Consider the following 19166-nt stretch of genomic DNA (forward strand, 5'->3'; position numbering starts at 1 on the left):
CATTGTATTCATGTAAGAAAACTGTTGCAAGACATCAGTAGGATTTCTAATTGAACAATTTATGAAGATTTTACACTATTGTGGAGAAATGTACTGTTTGGATTCTTTATGTAAGATAGAAATAAGATGAAACATTTTTATGTAGTTAATTTAATTCTTATTATTCTGGCCAAAATTCATAAACACAAAATGTAAATTTACAAACAAAAAAAACACATTTTGTTACCCTACAAAAATTAATTGAACTGTATTTTAAGACAGTTAAATATTCTACAAACAAAAAAGCTGTTAGAACTGTAAGTGTATGTCCCTTAAGGTCCTTGTTGTGATGTGATATTGTACCCCCTAGCCCCGCCCCTGGCCCCGCCCCAGTCCGCCCCAACCCCGCCCCCAGTCCGCTCCAACCCCGCCCCTAGATCGATTGTCCATTGTTTACCTTGTATATAATCTATATGTACTTTTGATCCCTCATGTACTTTCTGTATTGATTTGTTGTTAATAAAAAAAAATAATAATAATAATTTAAAAAACAACAACTCCACCGGACTTCCTGGAACCGCGCAAGGCTTTGTGGGGCTTGTAGACTCCGTCCGGGTCAACTCGGGAGCTGCTAAACCCGGTATGAGATGTGATGCTTTGGAGGAAAATAAACGCGTTTTTGAGAGAAAAAACAACAACATGGAAATTCATTTCCTGCCAAGTTTGCTGGTGTTGTCTTTCATAGCCACCGCTTTCGGCGACGGTAAGTCATTAGAAACAACAACATTTCCCCATTGCTCTGGTAGCTGACGCTTAGCCAGCTGTGTTGTTGGGACGTCGGAGTGGATCAAATCAAAGTTTATTTGTCATGTGAGCCAAATACAACAGGTGTAGTAGACCTCACAGTGAAATGCTGAATACAACAGGTGCAGTAGACCTCACAGTGAAATGCTGAATACAACAGGTGTAGTAGACCTCACAGTGAAATGCTGAATACAACAGGTGTAGTAGACCTCACAGTGAAATGCTGAATACAACAGGTGTAGTAGACCTCACAGTGAAATGCTGAATACAACAGGTGTAGTAGACCTCACAGTGAAATGCTGAATACAACAGGTGTAGTAGACCTCACAGTGAAATGCTGAATACAACAGGTGTAGTAGACCTCACAGTGAAATGCTGAATACAACAGGTGTAGTAGACCTCACAGTGAAATGCTGAATACAACAGGTGTAGTAGACCTCACAGTGAAATGCTGAATACAACAGGTGTAGTAGACATCACAGTGAAATGCTGAATACAACAGGTGTAGTAGACCTCACAGTGAAATTATGAATACAACAGGTGTAGTAGACCTCACAGTGAAATGCTGAATACAACCGGTGTAGTAGACCTCACAGTGAAATGCTGAATACAACAGGTGTAGTAGACCTCACAGTGAAATGCTGAATACAACAGGTGTAGTAGACCTGACAGTGAAATGCTGAATACAACAGGTGTAGTAGACCTCACAGTGAAATGCTGAATACAACAGGTGTAGTAGACCTTACAGTGAAATGCTGAATACAACAGGTGTAGTAGACCTCACAGTGAAATGCTGAATACAACAGGTGTAGTAGACCTCACAGTGAAATGCTGAATACAACAGGTGTAGTAGACCTCACAGTGAAATGCTGAATACAACAGGTGTAGTAGACCTTACAGTGAAATGCTGAATACAACAGGTGTAGTAGACCTTACAGTGAAATGCTGAATACAACAGGTGTAGTAGACCTTACAGTGAAATGCTGAATACAACAGGTGTAGTAGACCTCACAGTGAAATGCCTAATATATACAGTAGAGGCTGTATACAGTAGAGAGGCTATATACAGTAGAGAGGCTATATACAGTAGAGAGGCTGTATACAGTAGAGGGGCTATATACAGTAGAGGGGCTGTATACAGTAGAGGGGCTGTATACAGTAGAGGGGCTGTATACAGTAGAGGGGCTGTATACAGTAGAGGGGCTATATACAGTAGAGGGGCTATATACAGTAGAGAGGCTGTATACAGTAGAGGGGCTATATACAGTAGAGGGGCTATATACAGTAGAGGGGCTATATACAGTAGAGGGGCTGTATACAGTAGAGGGGCTATATACAGTAGAGGGGCTGTATACAGTAGAGGGGCTGTATACAGTAGAGGGGCTGTATACAGTAGAGGGGCTGTATACAGTAGAGGGGCTGTATACAGTAGAGGGGCTATATACAGTAGAGGGGCTATATACAGTAGAGGGGCTGTATACAGTAGAGGCTGTATACAGTAGAGGGGCTGTATACAGTAGAGAGGCTGTATACAGTAGAGGGGCTATATACAGTAGAGGGGCTATATACAGTAGAGGGGCTATACACAGTAGAGGGGCTATACACAGTAGAGGGGCTGTACACAGTAGAGGGGCTGTACACAGTAGAGGGGCTGTACACAGTAGAGAGGCTGTATACAGTAGAGGGGCTGTATACAGTAGAGGGGCTGTATACAGTAGAGGCTGTATACAGTAGAGGGGCTGTATACAGTAGAGAGGCTGTATACAGTAGAGGGGCTATATACAGTAGAGGGGCTATATACAGTAGAGGGGCTATACACAGTAGAGGGGCTATACACAGTAGAGGGGCTATACACAGTAGAGGGGCTGTACACAGTAGAGGGGCTGTACACAGTAGAGGGGCTGTACACAGTAGAGAGGCTGTATACAGTAGAGGGGCTATATACAGTAGAGGGGCTGTACACAGTAGAGGCTGTATACAGTAGAGGGGCTGTATACAGTAGAGGGGCTGTATACAGTAGAGGGGCTGTATACAGTAGAGGGGCTGTATACAGTAGAGGGGCTATATACAGTAGTGAGTCTATATACAGTAGAGAGACTATATACAGGCACCGGTTAGGCGGGCTAATGAGGTAGTATATACATGAATGTATAGTTAAAGTGACTATGCATATATGATAAACAGAGAGTAGCAGCAGTGTAAAGAGTGTAGGGGGGGGGGCACAATGCAAATAGACTGGGTAGCCATTTGGTTACCTGTTCAGGAGGTTTATGTCTTGGGGGTAGAAGCTGTTTAGAAGCCTCTTGGACCTAGACTTGGCGCTCCGGTACCGCTTGCCATGCGGCAGTAGAGAGAACAGTCTATGACTGGGGTGGCTGGGGTCTTTGTGTGTGTGTACGACCCTCCTATAGACGGTGGTCTCAGAGCCCTGTAACTATCACGCCGGACTGTCTCCTCTCGGTGTCTGTGGACTTAAGCTTTAATATGTGTGTCCCTCCAGGTGGTGAGCTGACGTTAGTTCAGGAGTTGTCCTCCAAGCCGGCCCAGAAGCTGTCAAGATACGGTTGGTATGGCAACAACAGGCTGACCATGTTCCATATCCCGGACGACACCGTCGTCGCCCGCTGGCTGTTCACTGTAACCAGGGGCAGCGGTTTCAACTGTGGAACACACAACGTCAGCATGTAAGTCTATGACACCATGTCAGTCTATGACTGTACTGGTTCAACTGTGGAACACACAACGTCACCATGTCAGTCTATGACTGTACTGGTTCAACTGGAACACACAACGTCACCATGTCAGTCTATGACTGTACTGGTTCAACTGGAACACACAACGTCACCATGTCAGTCTATGACACCATGTCAGTCTGACTGTACTGGTTCAACTGGAACACACAACGTCACCATGTCAGTCTATGACTGTACTGGTTCAACTGTGGAACACACAACGTCACCATGTCAGTCTATGACACCATGTCAGTCTATGTCTGTACTGGTTCAACTGTGGAACACACAACGTCACCATGTCAGTCTATGACTGTACTGGTTCAACTGGAACACACAACATCACCATGTCAGTCTATGACTGTACTGGTTCAACTGGAACACACAATGTCACCATGTCAGTCTATGACACCATGTCAGTCTATGACTGTACTGGTTCAACTGGAACAACAACATCACCATGTCAGTCTATGACTGTACTGGTTCAACTGGAACACACAACGTCACCATGTCAGTCTATGACTGTACTGGTTCAACTGTGGAACACACAACGTCACCATGTCGGTCTATGACTGTACTGGTTCAACTGGAACACACAACGTCACCATGTCAGTCTATGACTGTACTGGTTCAACTGTGGAACACACAACGTCACCATGTCAGTCTATGACACCATGTCAGTCTATGACTGTACTGGTTCAACGGTAGAACACACAACGTCACCATGTCAGTCTATGACACCATGTCAGTCTATGACTGTACTGGTTCAACGGTAGAACACACAACGTCACCATGTCAGTCTATGACTGTACTGGTTCAACTGGAACACACAACGTCACCATGTCAGTCTATGACTGTACTGGTTCAACTGGAACACACAACGTCACCATGTCAGTCTATGACTGTACTGGTTCAACTGTGGAACACACAACGTCACAATGTCAGTCTGACTGTACTGGTTTAACTGGAACACACAACGTCACCATGTCAGTCTATGACACCATGTCAGTCTATGACTGTACTGGTTCAACTGTGGAACACACAACGTCACCATGTCAGTCTGACTGTACTGGTTCAACTGGAACACAACGTCACCATGTCAGTCTATGACTGTACTGGTTCAACTGGAACACACAACGTCACCATGTCAGTCTATGACTGTACTGGTTCAACTGTGGAACACACAACGTCACCATGTCAGTCTATGACACCATGTCAGTCTATGACTGTACTGGTTCAACTGGAACACACAACGTCACCATGTCAGTCTATGACACCATGTCAGTCTATGACTGTACTGGTTCAACTGTGGAACACACAACGTCACCATGTCAGTCTGACTGTACTGGTTCAACTGGAACACACAACGTCACCATGTCAGTCTATGACTGTACTGGTTCAACTGTGGAACACACAACGTCACAATGTCAGTCTGACTGTACTGGTTCAACTGGAACACACAACGTCACCATGTCAGTCTATGACTGTACTGATTCAACTGGAACACACAACGTCACCATGTCAGTCTATGGCTGTACTGATTCAACTGGAACACACAACGTCACCATGTCAGTCTATGACTGTACTGATTCAACTGGAACACACAAAGTCACCATGTCAGTCTATGACTGTACTGATTCAACTGGAACACACAACGTCACCATGTCAGTCTATGACTGTACTGGTTCAACTGTGGAACACACAACGTCACCATGTCAGTCTATGACTGTACTGGTTCAACTGTGGAACACACAACGTCACCATGTCAGTCTATGACTGTACTGGTTCAACTGTGGAACACACAACGTCACCATGTCAGTCTATGACTGTACTGGTTCAACTGTAGAACACACAACGTCACCATGTCAGTCTATGACTGTACTGGTTCAACTGGAACACACAACGTCACCATGTCAGTCTATGACACCATGTCAGTCTATGACTGTACTGGTTCAACTGTGGAACACACAACGTCACCATGTCAGTCTATGACTGTACTGGTTCAACTGGAACACACAACGTCACCATGTTAGTCTATGACTGTACTGGTTCAACTGGAACACACAACGTCACCATGTCAGTCTATGACTGTACTGGTTCAACTGGAACACACAACGTCACCATGTCAGTCTATGACTGTACTGGTTCAACTGTGGAACACACAACGTCACCATGTCAGTCTATGACTGTACTGGTTCAACTGTGGAACACACAACGTCACCATGTCAGTCTATGACTGTACTGGTTCAACTGTAGAACACACAACGTCACCATGTCAGTCTATGACTGTACTGGTTCAACTGGAACACACAACGTCACCATGTCAGTCTATGACACCATGTCAGTCTATGACTGTACTGGTTCAACTGGAACACACAACGTCACCATGTCAGTCTATGACTGTACTGGTTCAACTGGAACACACAACGTCACCATGTTAGTCTATGACTGTACTGGTTCAACTGGAACACACAACGTCACCATGTCAGTCTATGACTGTACTGGTTCAACTGGAACACACAACGTCACCATGTCAGTCTATGACTGTACTGGTTCAACTGTGGAACACACAACGTCACCATGTCAGTCTATGACTGTACTGGTTCAACTGTGGAACACACAACATCACCATGTCGGTCTATGACTGTACTGGTTCAACTGGAACACACAACGTCACCATGTCAGTCTATGACTGTACTGGTTCAACTGGAACACACAACGTCACCATGTCAGTCTATGACTGTACTGATTCAACTGGAACACACAACGTCACCATGTCAGTCTATGACACCATGTCAGTCTATGACTGTACTGGTTCAACTGTGGAACACACAACGTCACCATGTCAGTCTATGACTGTACTGGTTCAACTGTGGAACACACAACGTCACCATGTCAGTCTATGACTGTACTGGTTCAACTGTGGAACACACAACGTCACCATGTCAGTCTATGACTGTACTGGTTCAACTGTGGAACACACAACGTCACCATGTCAGTCTATGACTGTACTGGTTCAACTGTTGAACACACAACGTCACCATGTCAGTCTATGACACCATGTCAGTCTATGACTGTACTGGTTCAACTGGAACACACAATGTCACCATGTCAGTCTATGACACCATGTCAGTCTATGACTGTACTGGTTCAACTGTGGAACACACAACGTCACCATGTCAGTCTATGACTGTACTGGTTCAACTGGAACACACAACGTCACCATGTCAGTCTATGACACCATGTCAGTTTATGACTGTACTGGTTCAACTGGAACACACAACGTCACCATGTCAGTCTATGACTACTGGTTCAACTGGAACACACAACGTCACCATGTCAGTCTATGACTACTGGTTCAACTGTGGAACACACAACGTCATCATGTCAGTCTATGACTGTACTGGTTCAACTGTAGAACACACAACGTCACCATGTCAGTCTATGACTGTACTGGTTCAACTGTGGAACACACAACGTCACCATGTCAGTCTATGACTGTACTGGTTCAACTGGAACACACAACGTCACCATGTCAGTCTATGACACCATGTCAGTCTATGACTGTACTGGTTCAACTGTGGAACACACAACGTCACCATGTCAGTCTGACTGTACTGGTTCAACTGGAACACACAACGTCACCATGTCAGTCTATGACTACTGGTTCAACTGGAACACACAACGTCACCATGTCAGTCTATGACTACTGGTTCAACTGTGGAACACACAACGTCATCATGTCAGTCTATGACTGTACTGGTTCAACTGTAGAACACACAACGTCACCATGTCAGTCTATGACTGTACTGGTTTAACTGTGGAACACACAACGTCACCATGTCAGTCTATGACTGTACTGGTTCAACTGGAACACACAACGTCACCATGTCAGTCTATGACACCATGTCAGTCTATGACTGTACTGGTTCAACTGTGGAACACACAACGTCACCATGTCAGTCTATGAATGTACTGGTTCAACTGTAGAACACACAACGTCACCATGTCAGTCTATGACTGTACTGGTTCAACTGTGGAACACACAACGTCACCATGTCAGTCTATGACTGTACTGGTTCAACTGTGGAACACACAACGTCACCATGTCAGTCTATGACTGTACTGGTTCAACTGGAACACACAACGTCACCATGTCAGTCTATGACACCATGTCAGTCTATGACTGTACTGGTTCAACTGTAGAACACACAACGTCACCATGTCAGTCTATGACTGTACTGGTTCAACTGTGGAACACACAACGTCATCATGTCAGTCTATGACTGTACTGGTTCAACTGTGGAACACACAACGTCATCATGTCAGTCTATGACTGTACTGGTTCAACTGTAGAACACACAACTTCACCATGTCAGTCTATGACTGTACTGGTTCAACTGTGGAACACACAACGTCATCATGTCAGTCTATGACTGTACTGGTTCAACTGTGGAACACACAACGTCACCATGTCAGTCTATGACTGTACTGGTTCAACTGGAACACACAACGTCACCATGTCAGTCTATGACACCATGTCAGTCTATGACTGTACTGGTTCAACTGTGGAACACACAACGTCACCATGTCAGTCTATGACTGTACTGGTTCAACTGGAACACACAACGTCACCATGTCAGTCTATGACACCATGTCAGTCTATGACTGTACTGGTTCAACTGTGGAACACACAACGTCACCATGTCAGTCTATGACACCATGTCAGTCTATGACACCATGTCAGTCTATGACACCATGTCAGTCTATGACTCTACTGGTTCAACTGTGGAACACACAACGTCACCATGTCAGTCTATGACACCATGTCAGTCTATGACTCTACTGGTTCAACTGTGGAACACACAACGTCACCATGTCAGTCTATGACTGTACTGGTTCAACTGGAACACACAACGTCACCATGTCAGTCTATGACACCATGTCAGTCTATGACTGTACTGGTTCAACTGTGGAACACACAACGTCACCATGTCAGTCTATGACTGTACTGGTTCAACTGGAACACACGTCACCATGTCAGTCTATGACTGTACTGGTTCAACTGGAACACACACCACGTGACACCATGTCAGTCTATGACTGTACTGGTTCAACTGGAACACACGTCACCATGTCAGTCTATGACTGTACTGGTTCAACTGGAACACACGTCACCATGTCAGTCTATGACTGTACTGGTTCAACTGGAACACACAACGTCACCATGTCAGTCTATGACTGTACTGGTTCAACTGGAACACACGTCACCATGTCAGTCTATGACTGTACTGGTTCAACTGGAACACACGTCACCATGTCAGTCTATGACTGTACTGGTTCAACTGTGGAACACACAACGTCACCATGTCAGTCTATGACTCTACTGGTTCAACTGGAACACACAACGTCACCATGTCAGTCTATGACACCATGTCAGTCTATGACTGTACTGGTTCAACTGGAACCACACGTCTATGACACCATGTCAGTCTATGACTGTACTGGTTCAACTGGAACACACAACGTCACCATGTCAGTCTATGACTGTACTGGTTCAACTGGAACACACAACGTCACCATGTCAGTCTATGACTGTACTGGTTCAACTGGAACACACAACGTCACCATGTCAGTCTATGACTGTACTGGTTCAACTGGAACACACACCATGTCAGTCACCATGTCAGTCTATGACTGTACTGGTTCAACTGGAACACACGTCACCATGTCAGTCTATGACTGTACTGGTTCAACTGGAACACACGTCACCATGTCAGTCTATGACTGCTTCCTTTCTATTGTTTCTAATGTTGACTGTCAGGGACTCTAAAGCTCAGCGCTGCTCATTGCTCAACATGGGAACTCTTTGAACTTAGATGTGTCTCTCTCTCTCTCTCTCTCTCTGGCTCTCTCTCTCTCTACCTCTCTCTCTGTCTCTCTGTTTCTCTCTCTCTCTCTCTGTCTCTCTGTCTCTCTCTCTGTCTCTCTCTGTCTCTCTCTCTCTCTCTGGGGGCAACACATGAAAGCCTGTCTCTACCGGCAATAACATGTTTCTACTCAGTGTTCTCTATCTAACCCTACACCTCTCCCTCCTCCTCCCTCCACCCCTCCCTCCTCCTCCCTCCCTCACCCTCCCTCCCTCCTCCTCTCTCCACCCCTCCCTCCTCTCTCCTCCTCCTCCTCCTCAGGTACATGCGTTGGGGAGCTCCTCCAGTCATTGACCCAGTAGGACGGCTGTTTCCTAACAACACTGTGACATCACCAGTCCTCTCGCTCAACCTGCCCATGACATCATCACAAAGCAACACAACCTTTAACCTCTCTAACCCCGCCCCCGGAGACTGGTACCTGGCGGCTCACCTGCCCCGAGACGATGGACGCATCGAACACAAGGTGAGGAGTTTTTATAGTGTGTTCTGTGTGTGTGTGTATTGGGTGTGTGTTTATGTGTTTCTGTGTGTATTGTGTGTGTGTTTGTGTGTGTGTGTATTGTGTGTGTGTTTATAATGTGTGTTTGTGTGTGTGTGTTTATAATGTGTGTGTGTGTATTGTGTGTGTAGGGATTCCCGTCCTGCTCTTACCTCTTCCAGCCCCAGCTATCAGTCAGGAGAGCAGTGGACACACCCATCCTCCAGGCCACGCCCTAACCCAGTGCGCCTCCCCGACAAACCTGCACGACTCAGGTAAGGACCGTTACGCTAACCCTAACCCCTGACCTTAACCCCTGACCCTGTCACAACTGAAAGGAGATGAAAAGGTCATAGAACCAAGCCAATCAAACTGAAGCTGCCTTTGTCTTATTGGTTGAGAATTCTTAACTCACCCTGTGTCATCTGCTGCATTACGTGATGGTTTCACCAGTGATTAGCTTCTAATCTTTTGATTTCTATATTTGTCTGGTTATTGTAACAGCATGGATATAGATACAATGCAGCCAACAGGACAATGTGCTAACCGAGCTAATGGACATTTTCAGTTGAAAGTGGTCAGAGAGAGGTCTAGGTTCACTTCTAAAATTACATTTATTGTCTTCCAAACCATGTACATAAACCATGACTAGCTATGATGCCAATATTTAATTATATAGCTCCCGTTGGGCTAATGTCTCTTCTGTCAACCTTGATCCCAGTTCCCGCAGGACTGACAGCTGTGTTGACATGATAACTGGCTCAGAATTCAGAACCTTTTCATTGGATCATGTGACAAAAGTATTTGTTTTGATTGGCTGTTGCATATAGTTGGAACGTTTCGATGCACCCGAGATGCAGATGAGTTGCAGGGGGATGTTTCTCAAGAAGCAACTCGGCTGCTTGGACCTGAAGCTGTGTGAAAGTTGCTTGATGTAACTCCAGCTTTAGAGAGCAATGAGGAAGAGATTTGAGATTCGATTTGAACAGTCAGGCATCATGATAAAAACCAGTCACACCTGAAAGTCTGTCTACTATAACAATACCCTCTGTCTCTCTCTCTCTGACTGTCTACTATAACAATCCCCTCTGTCTTTCTCTCTCTGACTGTCTACTTCGGTCTAACAACCCAACTAGCATATTCGGTCCCTTGGAAGTTGGGGGAACATGTGTTTTTGGTTTTCGCATTGGTTGTGGGAACAAAGCCATAAGTTTCCTGACTGGTAAAACTGAATGTTTTTTAAACGTTCTGAGAACAGAAGTGAACCTACCTGAACCTGAACCTGAACCTACCTGAACGTACCTGAACGTACCTGAACCTGAACCTACCTGAACCTGAACCTGAACCTACCTGAACCTGAACCTACCTGAACGTACCTGAACGTACCTGAACCTGAACCTACCTGAACCTGAACCTACCTGAACGTACCTGAACGTACCTGAACCTGAACTACCTGAACCTGAACCTGAACCTACCTGAACGTACCTGAACGTACCTGAACCTGAACCTACCTGAACGTACCTGAACCTGAACGTACCTGAACGTACCTGAACCTGAACCTGAACCTACCTGAACGTACCTGAACCTGAACGTACCTGAACCTACCTGAACCTACCTGAACCTACCTGAACGTACCTGAACCTACCTGAACCTACCTGAACCTGAACGTACCTGAACCTACCCGAACCTACCTGAACGTACCTGAACCTACCTGAACCTACCTGAACCTGTACCTGAACCTACCTGAACCTACCTGAACCTGAACCTACCTGAACCTACCTGAACCTACCTGAACCTGAACCTACCTGAACCTACCCGAACCTACCTGAACGTACCTGAACCTACCTGAACCTACCTGAACCTACCTGAACGTACCTGAACATACCTGAACGTACCTGAACCTACCTGAACCTACCTGAACCTGAACCTACCTGAACCTACCTGAACCTGAACCTGAACGTACATTTTTCGGTTCTTTGAACATTTTACTCTGTTTCCCTGAAAGGTTTCCTGGGAATATTTCAGAAATATTTGAATGTTATTACACTAAATAACTCAATAATAAGCCTAACATTCACAACATGTTGAATGTTATTACACTAAATAACTCAATAATAAGCCTAACATTCACAACATGTTGAATGTTATTACACTAAATAACTCAATAATAAGCCTAACATTCACAACATGTTGAATGTTATTACACTAAATAACTCAATAATAAGCCTAACATTCACAACATGTTGAATGTTATTACACTAAATAACTCAATAATAAGCCTAACATTCACAACATGTTGAATGTTATTACACTAAATAACTCAATAATAAGCCTAACATTCACAACATGTTGAATGTTATTACACTAAATAACTCAATAATAAGCCTAACATTCACAACATGTTGAATGTTATTACACTAAATAACTCAATAATAAGCCTAACATTCACAACATGTTGAATGTTATTACACTAAATAACTCAATAATAAGCCTAACATTCACAACATGTTGAATGTTATTACACTAAATAACTCAATAATAAGCCTAACATTCACAACATGTTGAATGTTATTACACTAAATAACTCAATAATAAGCCTAACATTCACAACATGTTGAATGTTATTACACTAAATAACTCAATAATAAGCCTAACATTCACAACATGTTGAATGTTATTACACTAAATAACTCAATAATAAGCCTAACATTCACAACATGTTGAATGTTATTACACTAAATAACTCAATAATAAGCCTAACATTCACAACATGTTGAATGTTATTACACTAAATAACTCAATAATAAGCCTAACATTCACAACATGTTGAATGTTATTACACTAAATAACTCAATAATAAGCCTAACATTCACAACATGTTGAATGTTATTACACTAAATAACTCAATAATAAGCCTAACATTCACAACATGTTGAATGTTATTACACTAAATAACTCAATAATAAGCCTAACATTCACAACATGTTGAATGTTATTACACTAAATAACTCAATAATAAGCCTAACATTCACAACATGTTGAATGTTATTACACTAAATAACTCAATAATAAGCCTAACATTCACAACATGTTGAATGTTATTACACTAAATAACTCAATAATAAGCCTAACATTCACAACATGTTGAATGTTATTACACTAAATAACTCAATAATAAGCCTAACATTCACAACATGTTGAATGTTATTACACTAAATAACTCAATAATAAGCCTAACATTCACAACATGTTGAATGTTATTACACTAAATAACTCAATAATAAGCCTAACATTCACAACATGTTGAATGTTATTACACTAAATAACTCAATTAATGTTAAGTTATTACACTAAATAACCAATAATAAGCCTAACATTCACAACATGTTGAATGTTATTACACTAAATAACTCAATAATAAGCCTAACATTCACAACATGTTGAATGTTATTACACTAAATAACTCAATAATAAGCCTAACATTCACAACATGTTGAATGTTATTACACTAAATAACTCAATAATAAGCCTAACATTCACAACATGTTGAATGTTATTACACTAAATAACTCAATAATAAGCCTAACATTCACAACATGTTGAATGTTATTACACTAAATAACTCAATAATAAGCCTAACATTCACAACATGTTGAATGTTATTACACTAAATAACTCAATAATAAGCCTAACATTCACAACATGTTGAATGTTTTCTTAACGTTAAAAATGAAATGTAAAAAGGTTATTTGGAGGTTTTTGAATTAATTTCCTTAACTTTCAAGTAAATGTTTCACTAAGACTTTTAGTAACACTGCTAGCTTATTTTGGGTTAACTGTTTTGAGCTCCAAGCACAGAAAAAGTCGTACATTGATTTGCTTTGGCATTAATCAACAAAACAGTTTGGTTTATTTTTTAATTGTGACACAGAGTCAGCGAGATTTGAACCTATGAGCTTGTGTTCTCTATCCCTGGAATTAGTCCACTGGGCCACCAGGATGTTTATGCATACAAAGCTGTTCATTTTAGTCTATTCAAACAGACCACATTTCAAAGGTAACGAGCACTATGAACATCAGGTGTAGCCAATTAGTGGGTTATTACACTAAACACCTGAACACATTAACTAGAGGATGATTAGAGTTTTGTTAAGGCTGAGAACGGAATGTAGATGTCTTGAAATAACATTCTTAGAACATGACTAAATAGAACCATGAACAAATGTGGTTTAATACCGCGTCTTAACATTCTCTGAACGTTCTGGGAACATGACTAAATAGAACCATGAGAAAACCTGCAGAAAACATGCCGAAGGACTGAAATTACCACTGAAGAACGTTGTTTTTTAGTGTTCTCTGAACTATTCCCCATGTCAAATCAGTTGGAGAACATTCCTAATACACATTAGATGCTCGCTGGGCTCTCTTCCTCCCTCTCTGCCTTTCACACACAGCTATTGTGCTCGCTCTTCCTCCCTCTCTCCTCTTCCTCCCTCTCTCCTCTTCCTCCCTCTCTCTCCGCTGCTCATTAAAGTTTTTTATGGAAAGTTTCCTTCACGTTCTGAGAATTGAATGTAGAGCTAACTGATGTTAACAGCCCAATAACATAGCTGATAAGGCTGTGTGTGTTAGGGTTTAATAGTTGATAAGGCTCAATGTGTTAGGGTTTAATAGCTGAATAAGGCTGTGTGTGTTAGGGTTTAATAGCTGATAAGGCTGTTGTGTTAGGGTTTAATAGCTGATAAGGCTGTGTGTGTTAGGGTTTAATAGCTGATAAGGCTGTGTGTGTTAGGGTTTAATAGCTGATAAGGCTGTGTGTGTTAGGGTTTAATAGCTGATAAGGCTGTGCATTAATCAACAAAACAGTTCGTGTTAGGGTTTAATAGCTGATAAGGCTGTGTGTGTTAGGGTTTAATAGCTGATAAGGCTGTGTGTGTTAGGGTTTAATAGCTGATAAGGCTGTGTGTGTTAGGGTTTAATAGCTGATAAGGCTGTGTGTGTTAGGGTTTAATAGCTGATAAGGCTGTGTGTGTTAGGGTTTAATAGCTGATAAGGCTGTGTGTGTTAGGGTTTAATAGCTGATAAGGCTGTGTGTGTTAGGGTTTAATAGCTGATAAGGCTGTGTGTGTTAGGGTTTAATAGCTGATAAGGCTGTGTGTGTTAGGGTTTAATAGCTGATAAGGCTGTGTGTGTTAGGGTTTAATAGCTGATAAGGCTGTGTGTGTTAGGGTTTAATAGTTGATAAGGCTGTGTGTGTTAGGGTTTAATAGCTGATAAGGCTGTGTGTGTTAGGGTTTAATAGCTGTGTGTGTTGATAAGGCTGTGTGTGTTAGGGTTTAATAGCTGATAAGGCTGTGTGTGTTAGGGTTTAATAGCTGATAAGGCTGTGTGTGTTAGGGTTTAATAGCTGATAAGGCTGTGTGTGTTAGGGTTTAATAGCTGATAAGGCTGTGTGTGTTAGGGTTTAATAGCTGATAAGGCTGTGTGTGTTAGGGTTTAATAGCTGATAAGGCTGTGTGTGTTAGGGTTTAATAGCTGATAAGGCTGTGTGTGTTAGGGTTTAATAGCTGATAAGGCTGTGTGTGTTAGGGTTTAATAGCTGATAAGGCTGTGTGTGTTAGGGTTTAATAGCTGATAAGGCTGTGTGTGTTAGGGTTTAATAGCTGATAAGGCTGTGTGTGTTAGGGTTTAATAGCTGATAAGGCTGTGTGTGTTAGGGTTTAATAGCTGATAAGGCTGTGTGTGTTAGGGTTTAATAGCTGATAAGGCTGTGTGTGTTAGGGTTTAATAGCTGATAAGGCTGTGTGTGTTAGGGTTTAATAGTTGATAAGGCTGTGTGTGTTAGGGTTTAATAGCTGATAAGGCTGTGTGTGTTAGGGTTTAATAGCTGATAAGGCTGTGTGTGTTAGGGTTTAATAGCTGATAAGGCTGTGTGTGTTAGGGTTTAATAGCTGATAAGGCTGTGTGTGTTAGGGTTTAATAGCTGATAAGGCTGTGTGTGTTAGGGTTTAATAGCTGATAAGGCTGTGTGTGTTAGGGTTTAATAGCTGATAAGGCTGTGTGTGTTAGGGTTTAATAGCTGATAAGGCTGTGTGTGTTAGGGTTTCATAGTTGATAAGGCTGTGTGTGTTAGGGTTTAATAGTTGATAAGGCTGTGTGTGTTAGGGTTTAATAGTTGATAAGGCTGTGTGTGTTAGGGTTTAATAGCTGATAAGGCTGTGTGTGTTAGGGTTTAATAGCTGATAAGGCTGTGTGTGTTAGGGTTTAATAGCTGATAAGGCTGTGTGTGTTAGGGTTTAATAGCTGATAAGGCTGTGTGTGTTAGGGTTTAATAGCTGATAAGGCTGTGTGTGTTAGGGTTTCATAGTTGATAAGGCTGTGTGTGTTAGGGTTTAATAGTTGATAAGGCTGTGTGTGTTAGGGTTTAATAGCTGATAAGGCGGTGTGTGTTAGGGTTTCATAGCTGATAAGGCTGTGTGTGTTAGGGTTTAATAGCTGATAAGGCTGTGTGTGTTAGGGTTTAATAGCTGATAAGGCTGTGTGTGTTAGGGTTTAATAGCTGATAAGGCTGTGTGTGTTAGGGTTTAATAGTTGATAAGGCTGTGTGTGTTAGGGTTTAATAGCTGATAAGGCTGTGTGTGTTAGGGTTTAATAGTTGATAAGGCTGTGTGTGTTAGGGTTTAATAGTTGATAAGGCTGTGTGTGTTAGGGTTTAATAGCTGATAAGGCTGACTTGCTTAAACAAATGTGGTTTAATACCGGTGTGTGTGTGTTAGGGTTTAATAGCTGATAAGGCTGACTTGCTTAAACAAATGTGGTTTAATACCGGTGTGTGTGTGTTAGGGTTTAATACTGCTAACGGATGTTAACAGCCCAATAACATAGCTGATAAGGCTGACTGGCTTAAACAGATGTGGTTTAATACCGTTGTGTGTGTGTGTTAGGGTTTAATAGCTGATAAGGCTGTGTGTGTTAGGGTTTAATAGCTGATAAGGCTGTGTGTGTTAGGGTTTAATAGCTGATAAGGCTGTGTGTGTTAGGGTTTCATAGCTGATAAGGCTGTGTGTGTTAGGGTTTTACTGATAAGGCTGTGTGTGTTAGGGCTGATAAGGCTGTGTGTGTTAGGGTTTAATAGCTGATAAGGCTGTGTGTGTTAGGGTTTCATAGCTGATAAGGCTGTGTGTGTTAGGGTTTAATAGCTGATAAGGCTGTGTGTGTTAGGGTTTAATAGCTGATAAGGCTGTGTGTGTTAGGGTTTAATAGCTGATAAGGCTGTGTGTGTTAGGGTTTAATAGTTGATAAGGCTGTGTGTGTTAGGGTTTAATAGCTGATAATTAAACAAATGTGGTTTAATAAGGCTGTGTGTGTTAGGGTTTAATAGCTGATAAGGCTGACTGTGTTAGGGTTTAATAGCTGAAATGTAGGGTTTAATAGCTGATAAGGCTGTGTGTGTTAGGGTTTAATAGCTGATAAGGCTGTGTGTGTTAGGGTTTAATAGTTGATAAGGCTGTGTGTGTTAGGGTTTAATAGTTGATAAGGCTGTGTGGTTAATAGCTGATAAGGCTGTGTGTGGGTTTAATAGCTGATAAGGCTGTGTGTGTTAGGGTTTAATAGCTGATAAGGCTGTGTGTGTTAGGGTTTAATAGCTGATAAGGCTGTGTGTGTTGGTTTAATAGCTGATAAGGCTGTGTGTGTTAGGGTTTAATAGCTGATAAGGCTGTGTGTGTTAGGGTTTAATAGCTGATAAGGCTGTGTGTGTTAGGGTTTAATAGCTGATAAGGCTGTGTGTGTTAGGGTTTAATAGCTGATAAGGCTGTGTGTGTTAGGGTTTAATAGCTGATAAGGCTGTGTGTGTTAGGGTTTAATAGCTGATAAGGCTGTGTGTGTTAGGGTTTAATAGCTGATAAGGCTGTGTGTGTTAGGGTTTAATAGTTGATAAGGCTGTGTGTGTTAGGGTTTAATAGTTGATAAGGCTGTGTGTGTTAGGGTTTAATAGCTGATAAGGCTGTGTGTGTTAGGGTTTAATAGCTGATAAGGCTGTGTGTGTTAGGGTTTAATAGTTGATAAGGCTGTGTGTGTTAGGGTTTAATAGTTGATAAGGCTGTGTGTGTTAGGGTTTAATAGCTGATAAGGCTGTGTGTGTTAGGGTTTAATAGCTGATAAGGCTGTGTGTGTTAGGGTTTAATAGCTGATAAGGCTGTGTGTGTTAGGGTTTAATAGCTGATAAGGCTGTGTGTGTTAGGGTTTAATAGCTGATAAGGCTGTGTGTGTTAGGGTTTAATAGCTGATAAGGCTGTGTGTGTTAGGGTTTAATAGCTGATAAGGCTGTGTGTGTTAGGGTTTAATAGCTGATAAGGCTGTGTGTGTTAGGGTTTAATAGCTGATAAGGCTGTGTGTGTTAGGGTTTAATAGCTGATAAGGCTGTGTTAGGGTTAGGGTTTAATAGCTGATAAGGCTGTGTGTGTTAGGGTTTAATAGCTGATAAGGCTGTGTGTGTTAGGGTTTAATAGTTGATAAGGCTGTGTGTGTTAGGGTTTAATAGTTGATAAGGCTGTGTGTGTTAGGGTTTAATAGTTGATAAGGCTGTGTGTGTTAGGGTTTAATAGCTGATAAGGCTGTGTGTGTTAGGGTTTAATAGCTGATAAGGCTGTGTGTGTTAGGGTTTAATAGCTGATAAGGCTGTGTGTGTTAGGGTTTAATAGTTGATAAGGCTGTGTGTGTTAGGGTTTAATAGCTGATAAGGCTGTGTGTGTTAGGGTTTAATAGTTGATAAGGCTGTGTGTGTTAGGGTTTAATAGTTGATAAGGCTGTGTGTGTTAGGGTTTAATAGCTGATAAGGCTGACTTGCTTAAACAAATGTGGTTTAATACCGGTGTGTGTGTGTTAGGGTTTAATAGCTGATAAGGCTGACTTGCTTAAACAAATGTGGTTTAATACCGGTGTGTGTGTGTTAGGGTTTAATAGCTGATAAGGCTGTGTGTGTTAGGGTTTAATAGCTGATAAGGCTGTGTGTGTTAGGGTTTAATACTGCTAACTGATGTTAACAGCCCAATAACATAGCTGATAAGGCTGACTGGCTTAAACAAATGTGGTTTCTACTGATAATTGAGATGTACAAACTATGGCATAAGGGGACGGGAGCGGATAAAGGGCTTTGTGAAGACATTATTAGTTGAGGTAAGACGGACGGTTTAATCGCTGATAACTTTTGTTCAGCACTTTTTGAATGTACAGCGACAATTC

The 19166-nt window shown here is 42.1% G+C and overlaps 2 protein-coding genes across 2 annotated transcripts in view; both read left to right on the top strand.

Annotated features, from left to right (window-relative positions):
* Nucleotides 1–615: 615 nt before the first annotated feature.
* On the top strand, nt 616–10176 carry LOC124020754 (post-GPI attachment to proteins factor 6-like). Its single transcript, XM_046336013.1, has 4 exons — nt 616–742; nt 3284–3467; nt 9704–9908; nt 10076–10176. Exons 1-4 carry the CDS (start codon nt 622–624, stop codon nt 10160–10162), a joined length of 597 nt encoding a protein of 198 aa, XP_046191969.1. The 5' UTR covers nt 616–621; the 3' UTR covers nt 10163–10176.
* LOC124020751 (transmembrane protein 8B-like) overlaps nt 10177–19166 on the top strand; it is a 49193-nt gene continuing 40203 nt past the window's right edge. Inside the window, exon 1 of the mRNA XM_046336011.1 lies at nt 10177–10198. The gene's annotated coding sequence lies outside the window, so the exon portion shown is untranslated. The remainder of the gene's footprint in view (nt 10199–19166) is intronic.

This window comes from Oncorhynchus gorbuscha, unplaced genomic scaffold (assembly GCF_021184085.1).
Source record: "Oncorhynchus gorbuscha isolate QuinsamMale2020 ecotype Even-year unplaced genomic scaffold, OgorEven_v1.0 Un_scaffold_901, whole genome shotgun sequence".
NCBI lineage: Eukaryota > Metazoa > Chordata > Actinopteri > Salmoniformes > Salmonidae > Oncorhynchus > Oncorhynchus gorbuscha.

What these genes read in the sequence shown, in the direction of transcription:
- LOC124020754 (XM_046336013.1), top strand. Translation starts at nt 622, where the DNA reads ATGAGATGTGATGCTTTGGAGGAAAATAAACGCGTTTTTGAGAGAAAA. An exon ending in AGCCACCGCTTTCGGCGACG is followed by an intron (nt 743 to 3,283) that starts GTAAGTCATTAG and finishes GTGTCCCTCCAG; the next exon opens with GTGGTGAGCTGACGTTAGTT. An exon ending in ATGGACGCATCGAACACAAG is followed by an intron (nt 9,909 to 10,075) that starts GTGAGGAGTTTT and finishes TTGTGTGTGTAG; the next exon opens with GGATTCCCGTCCTGCTCTTA.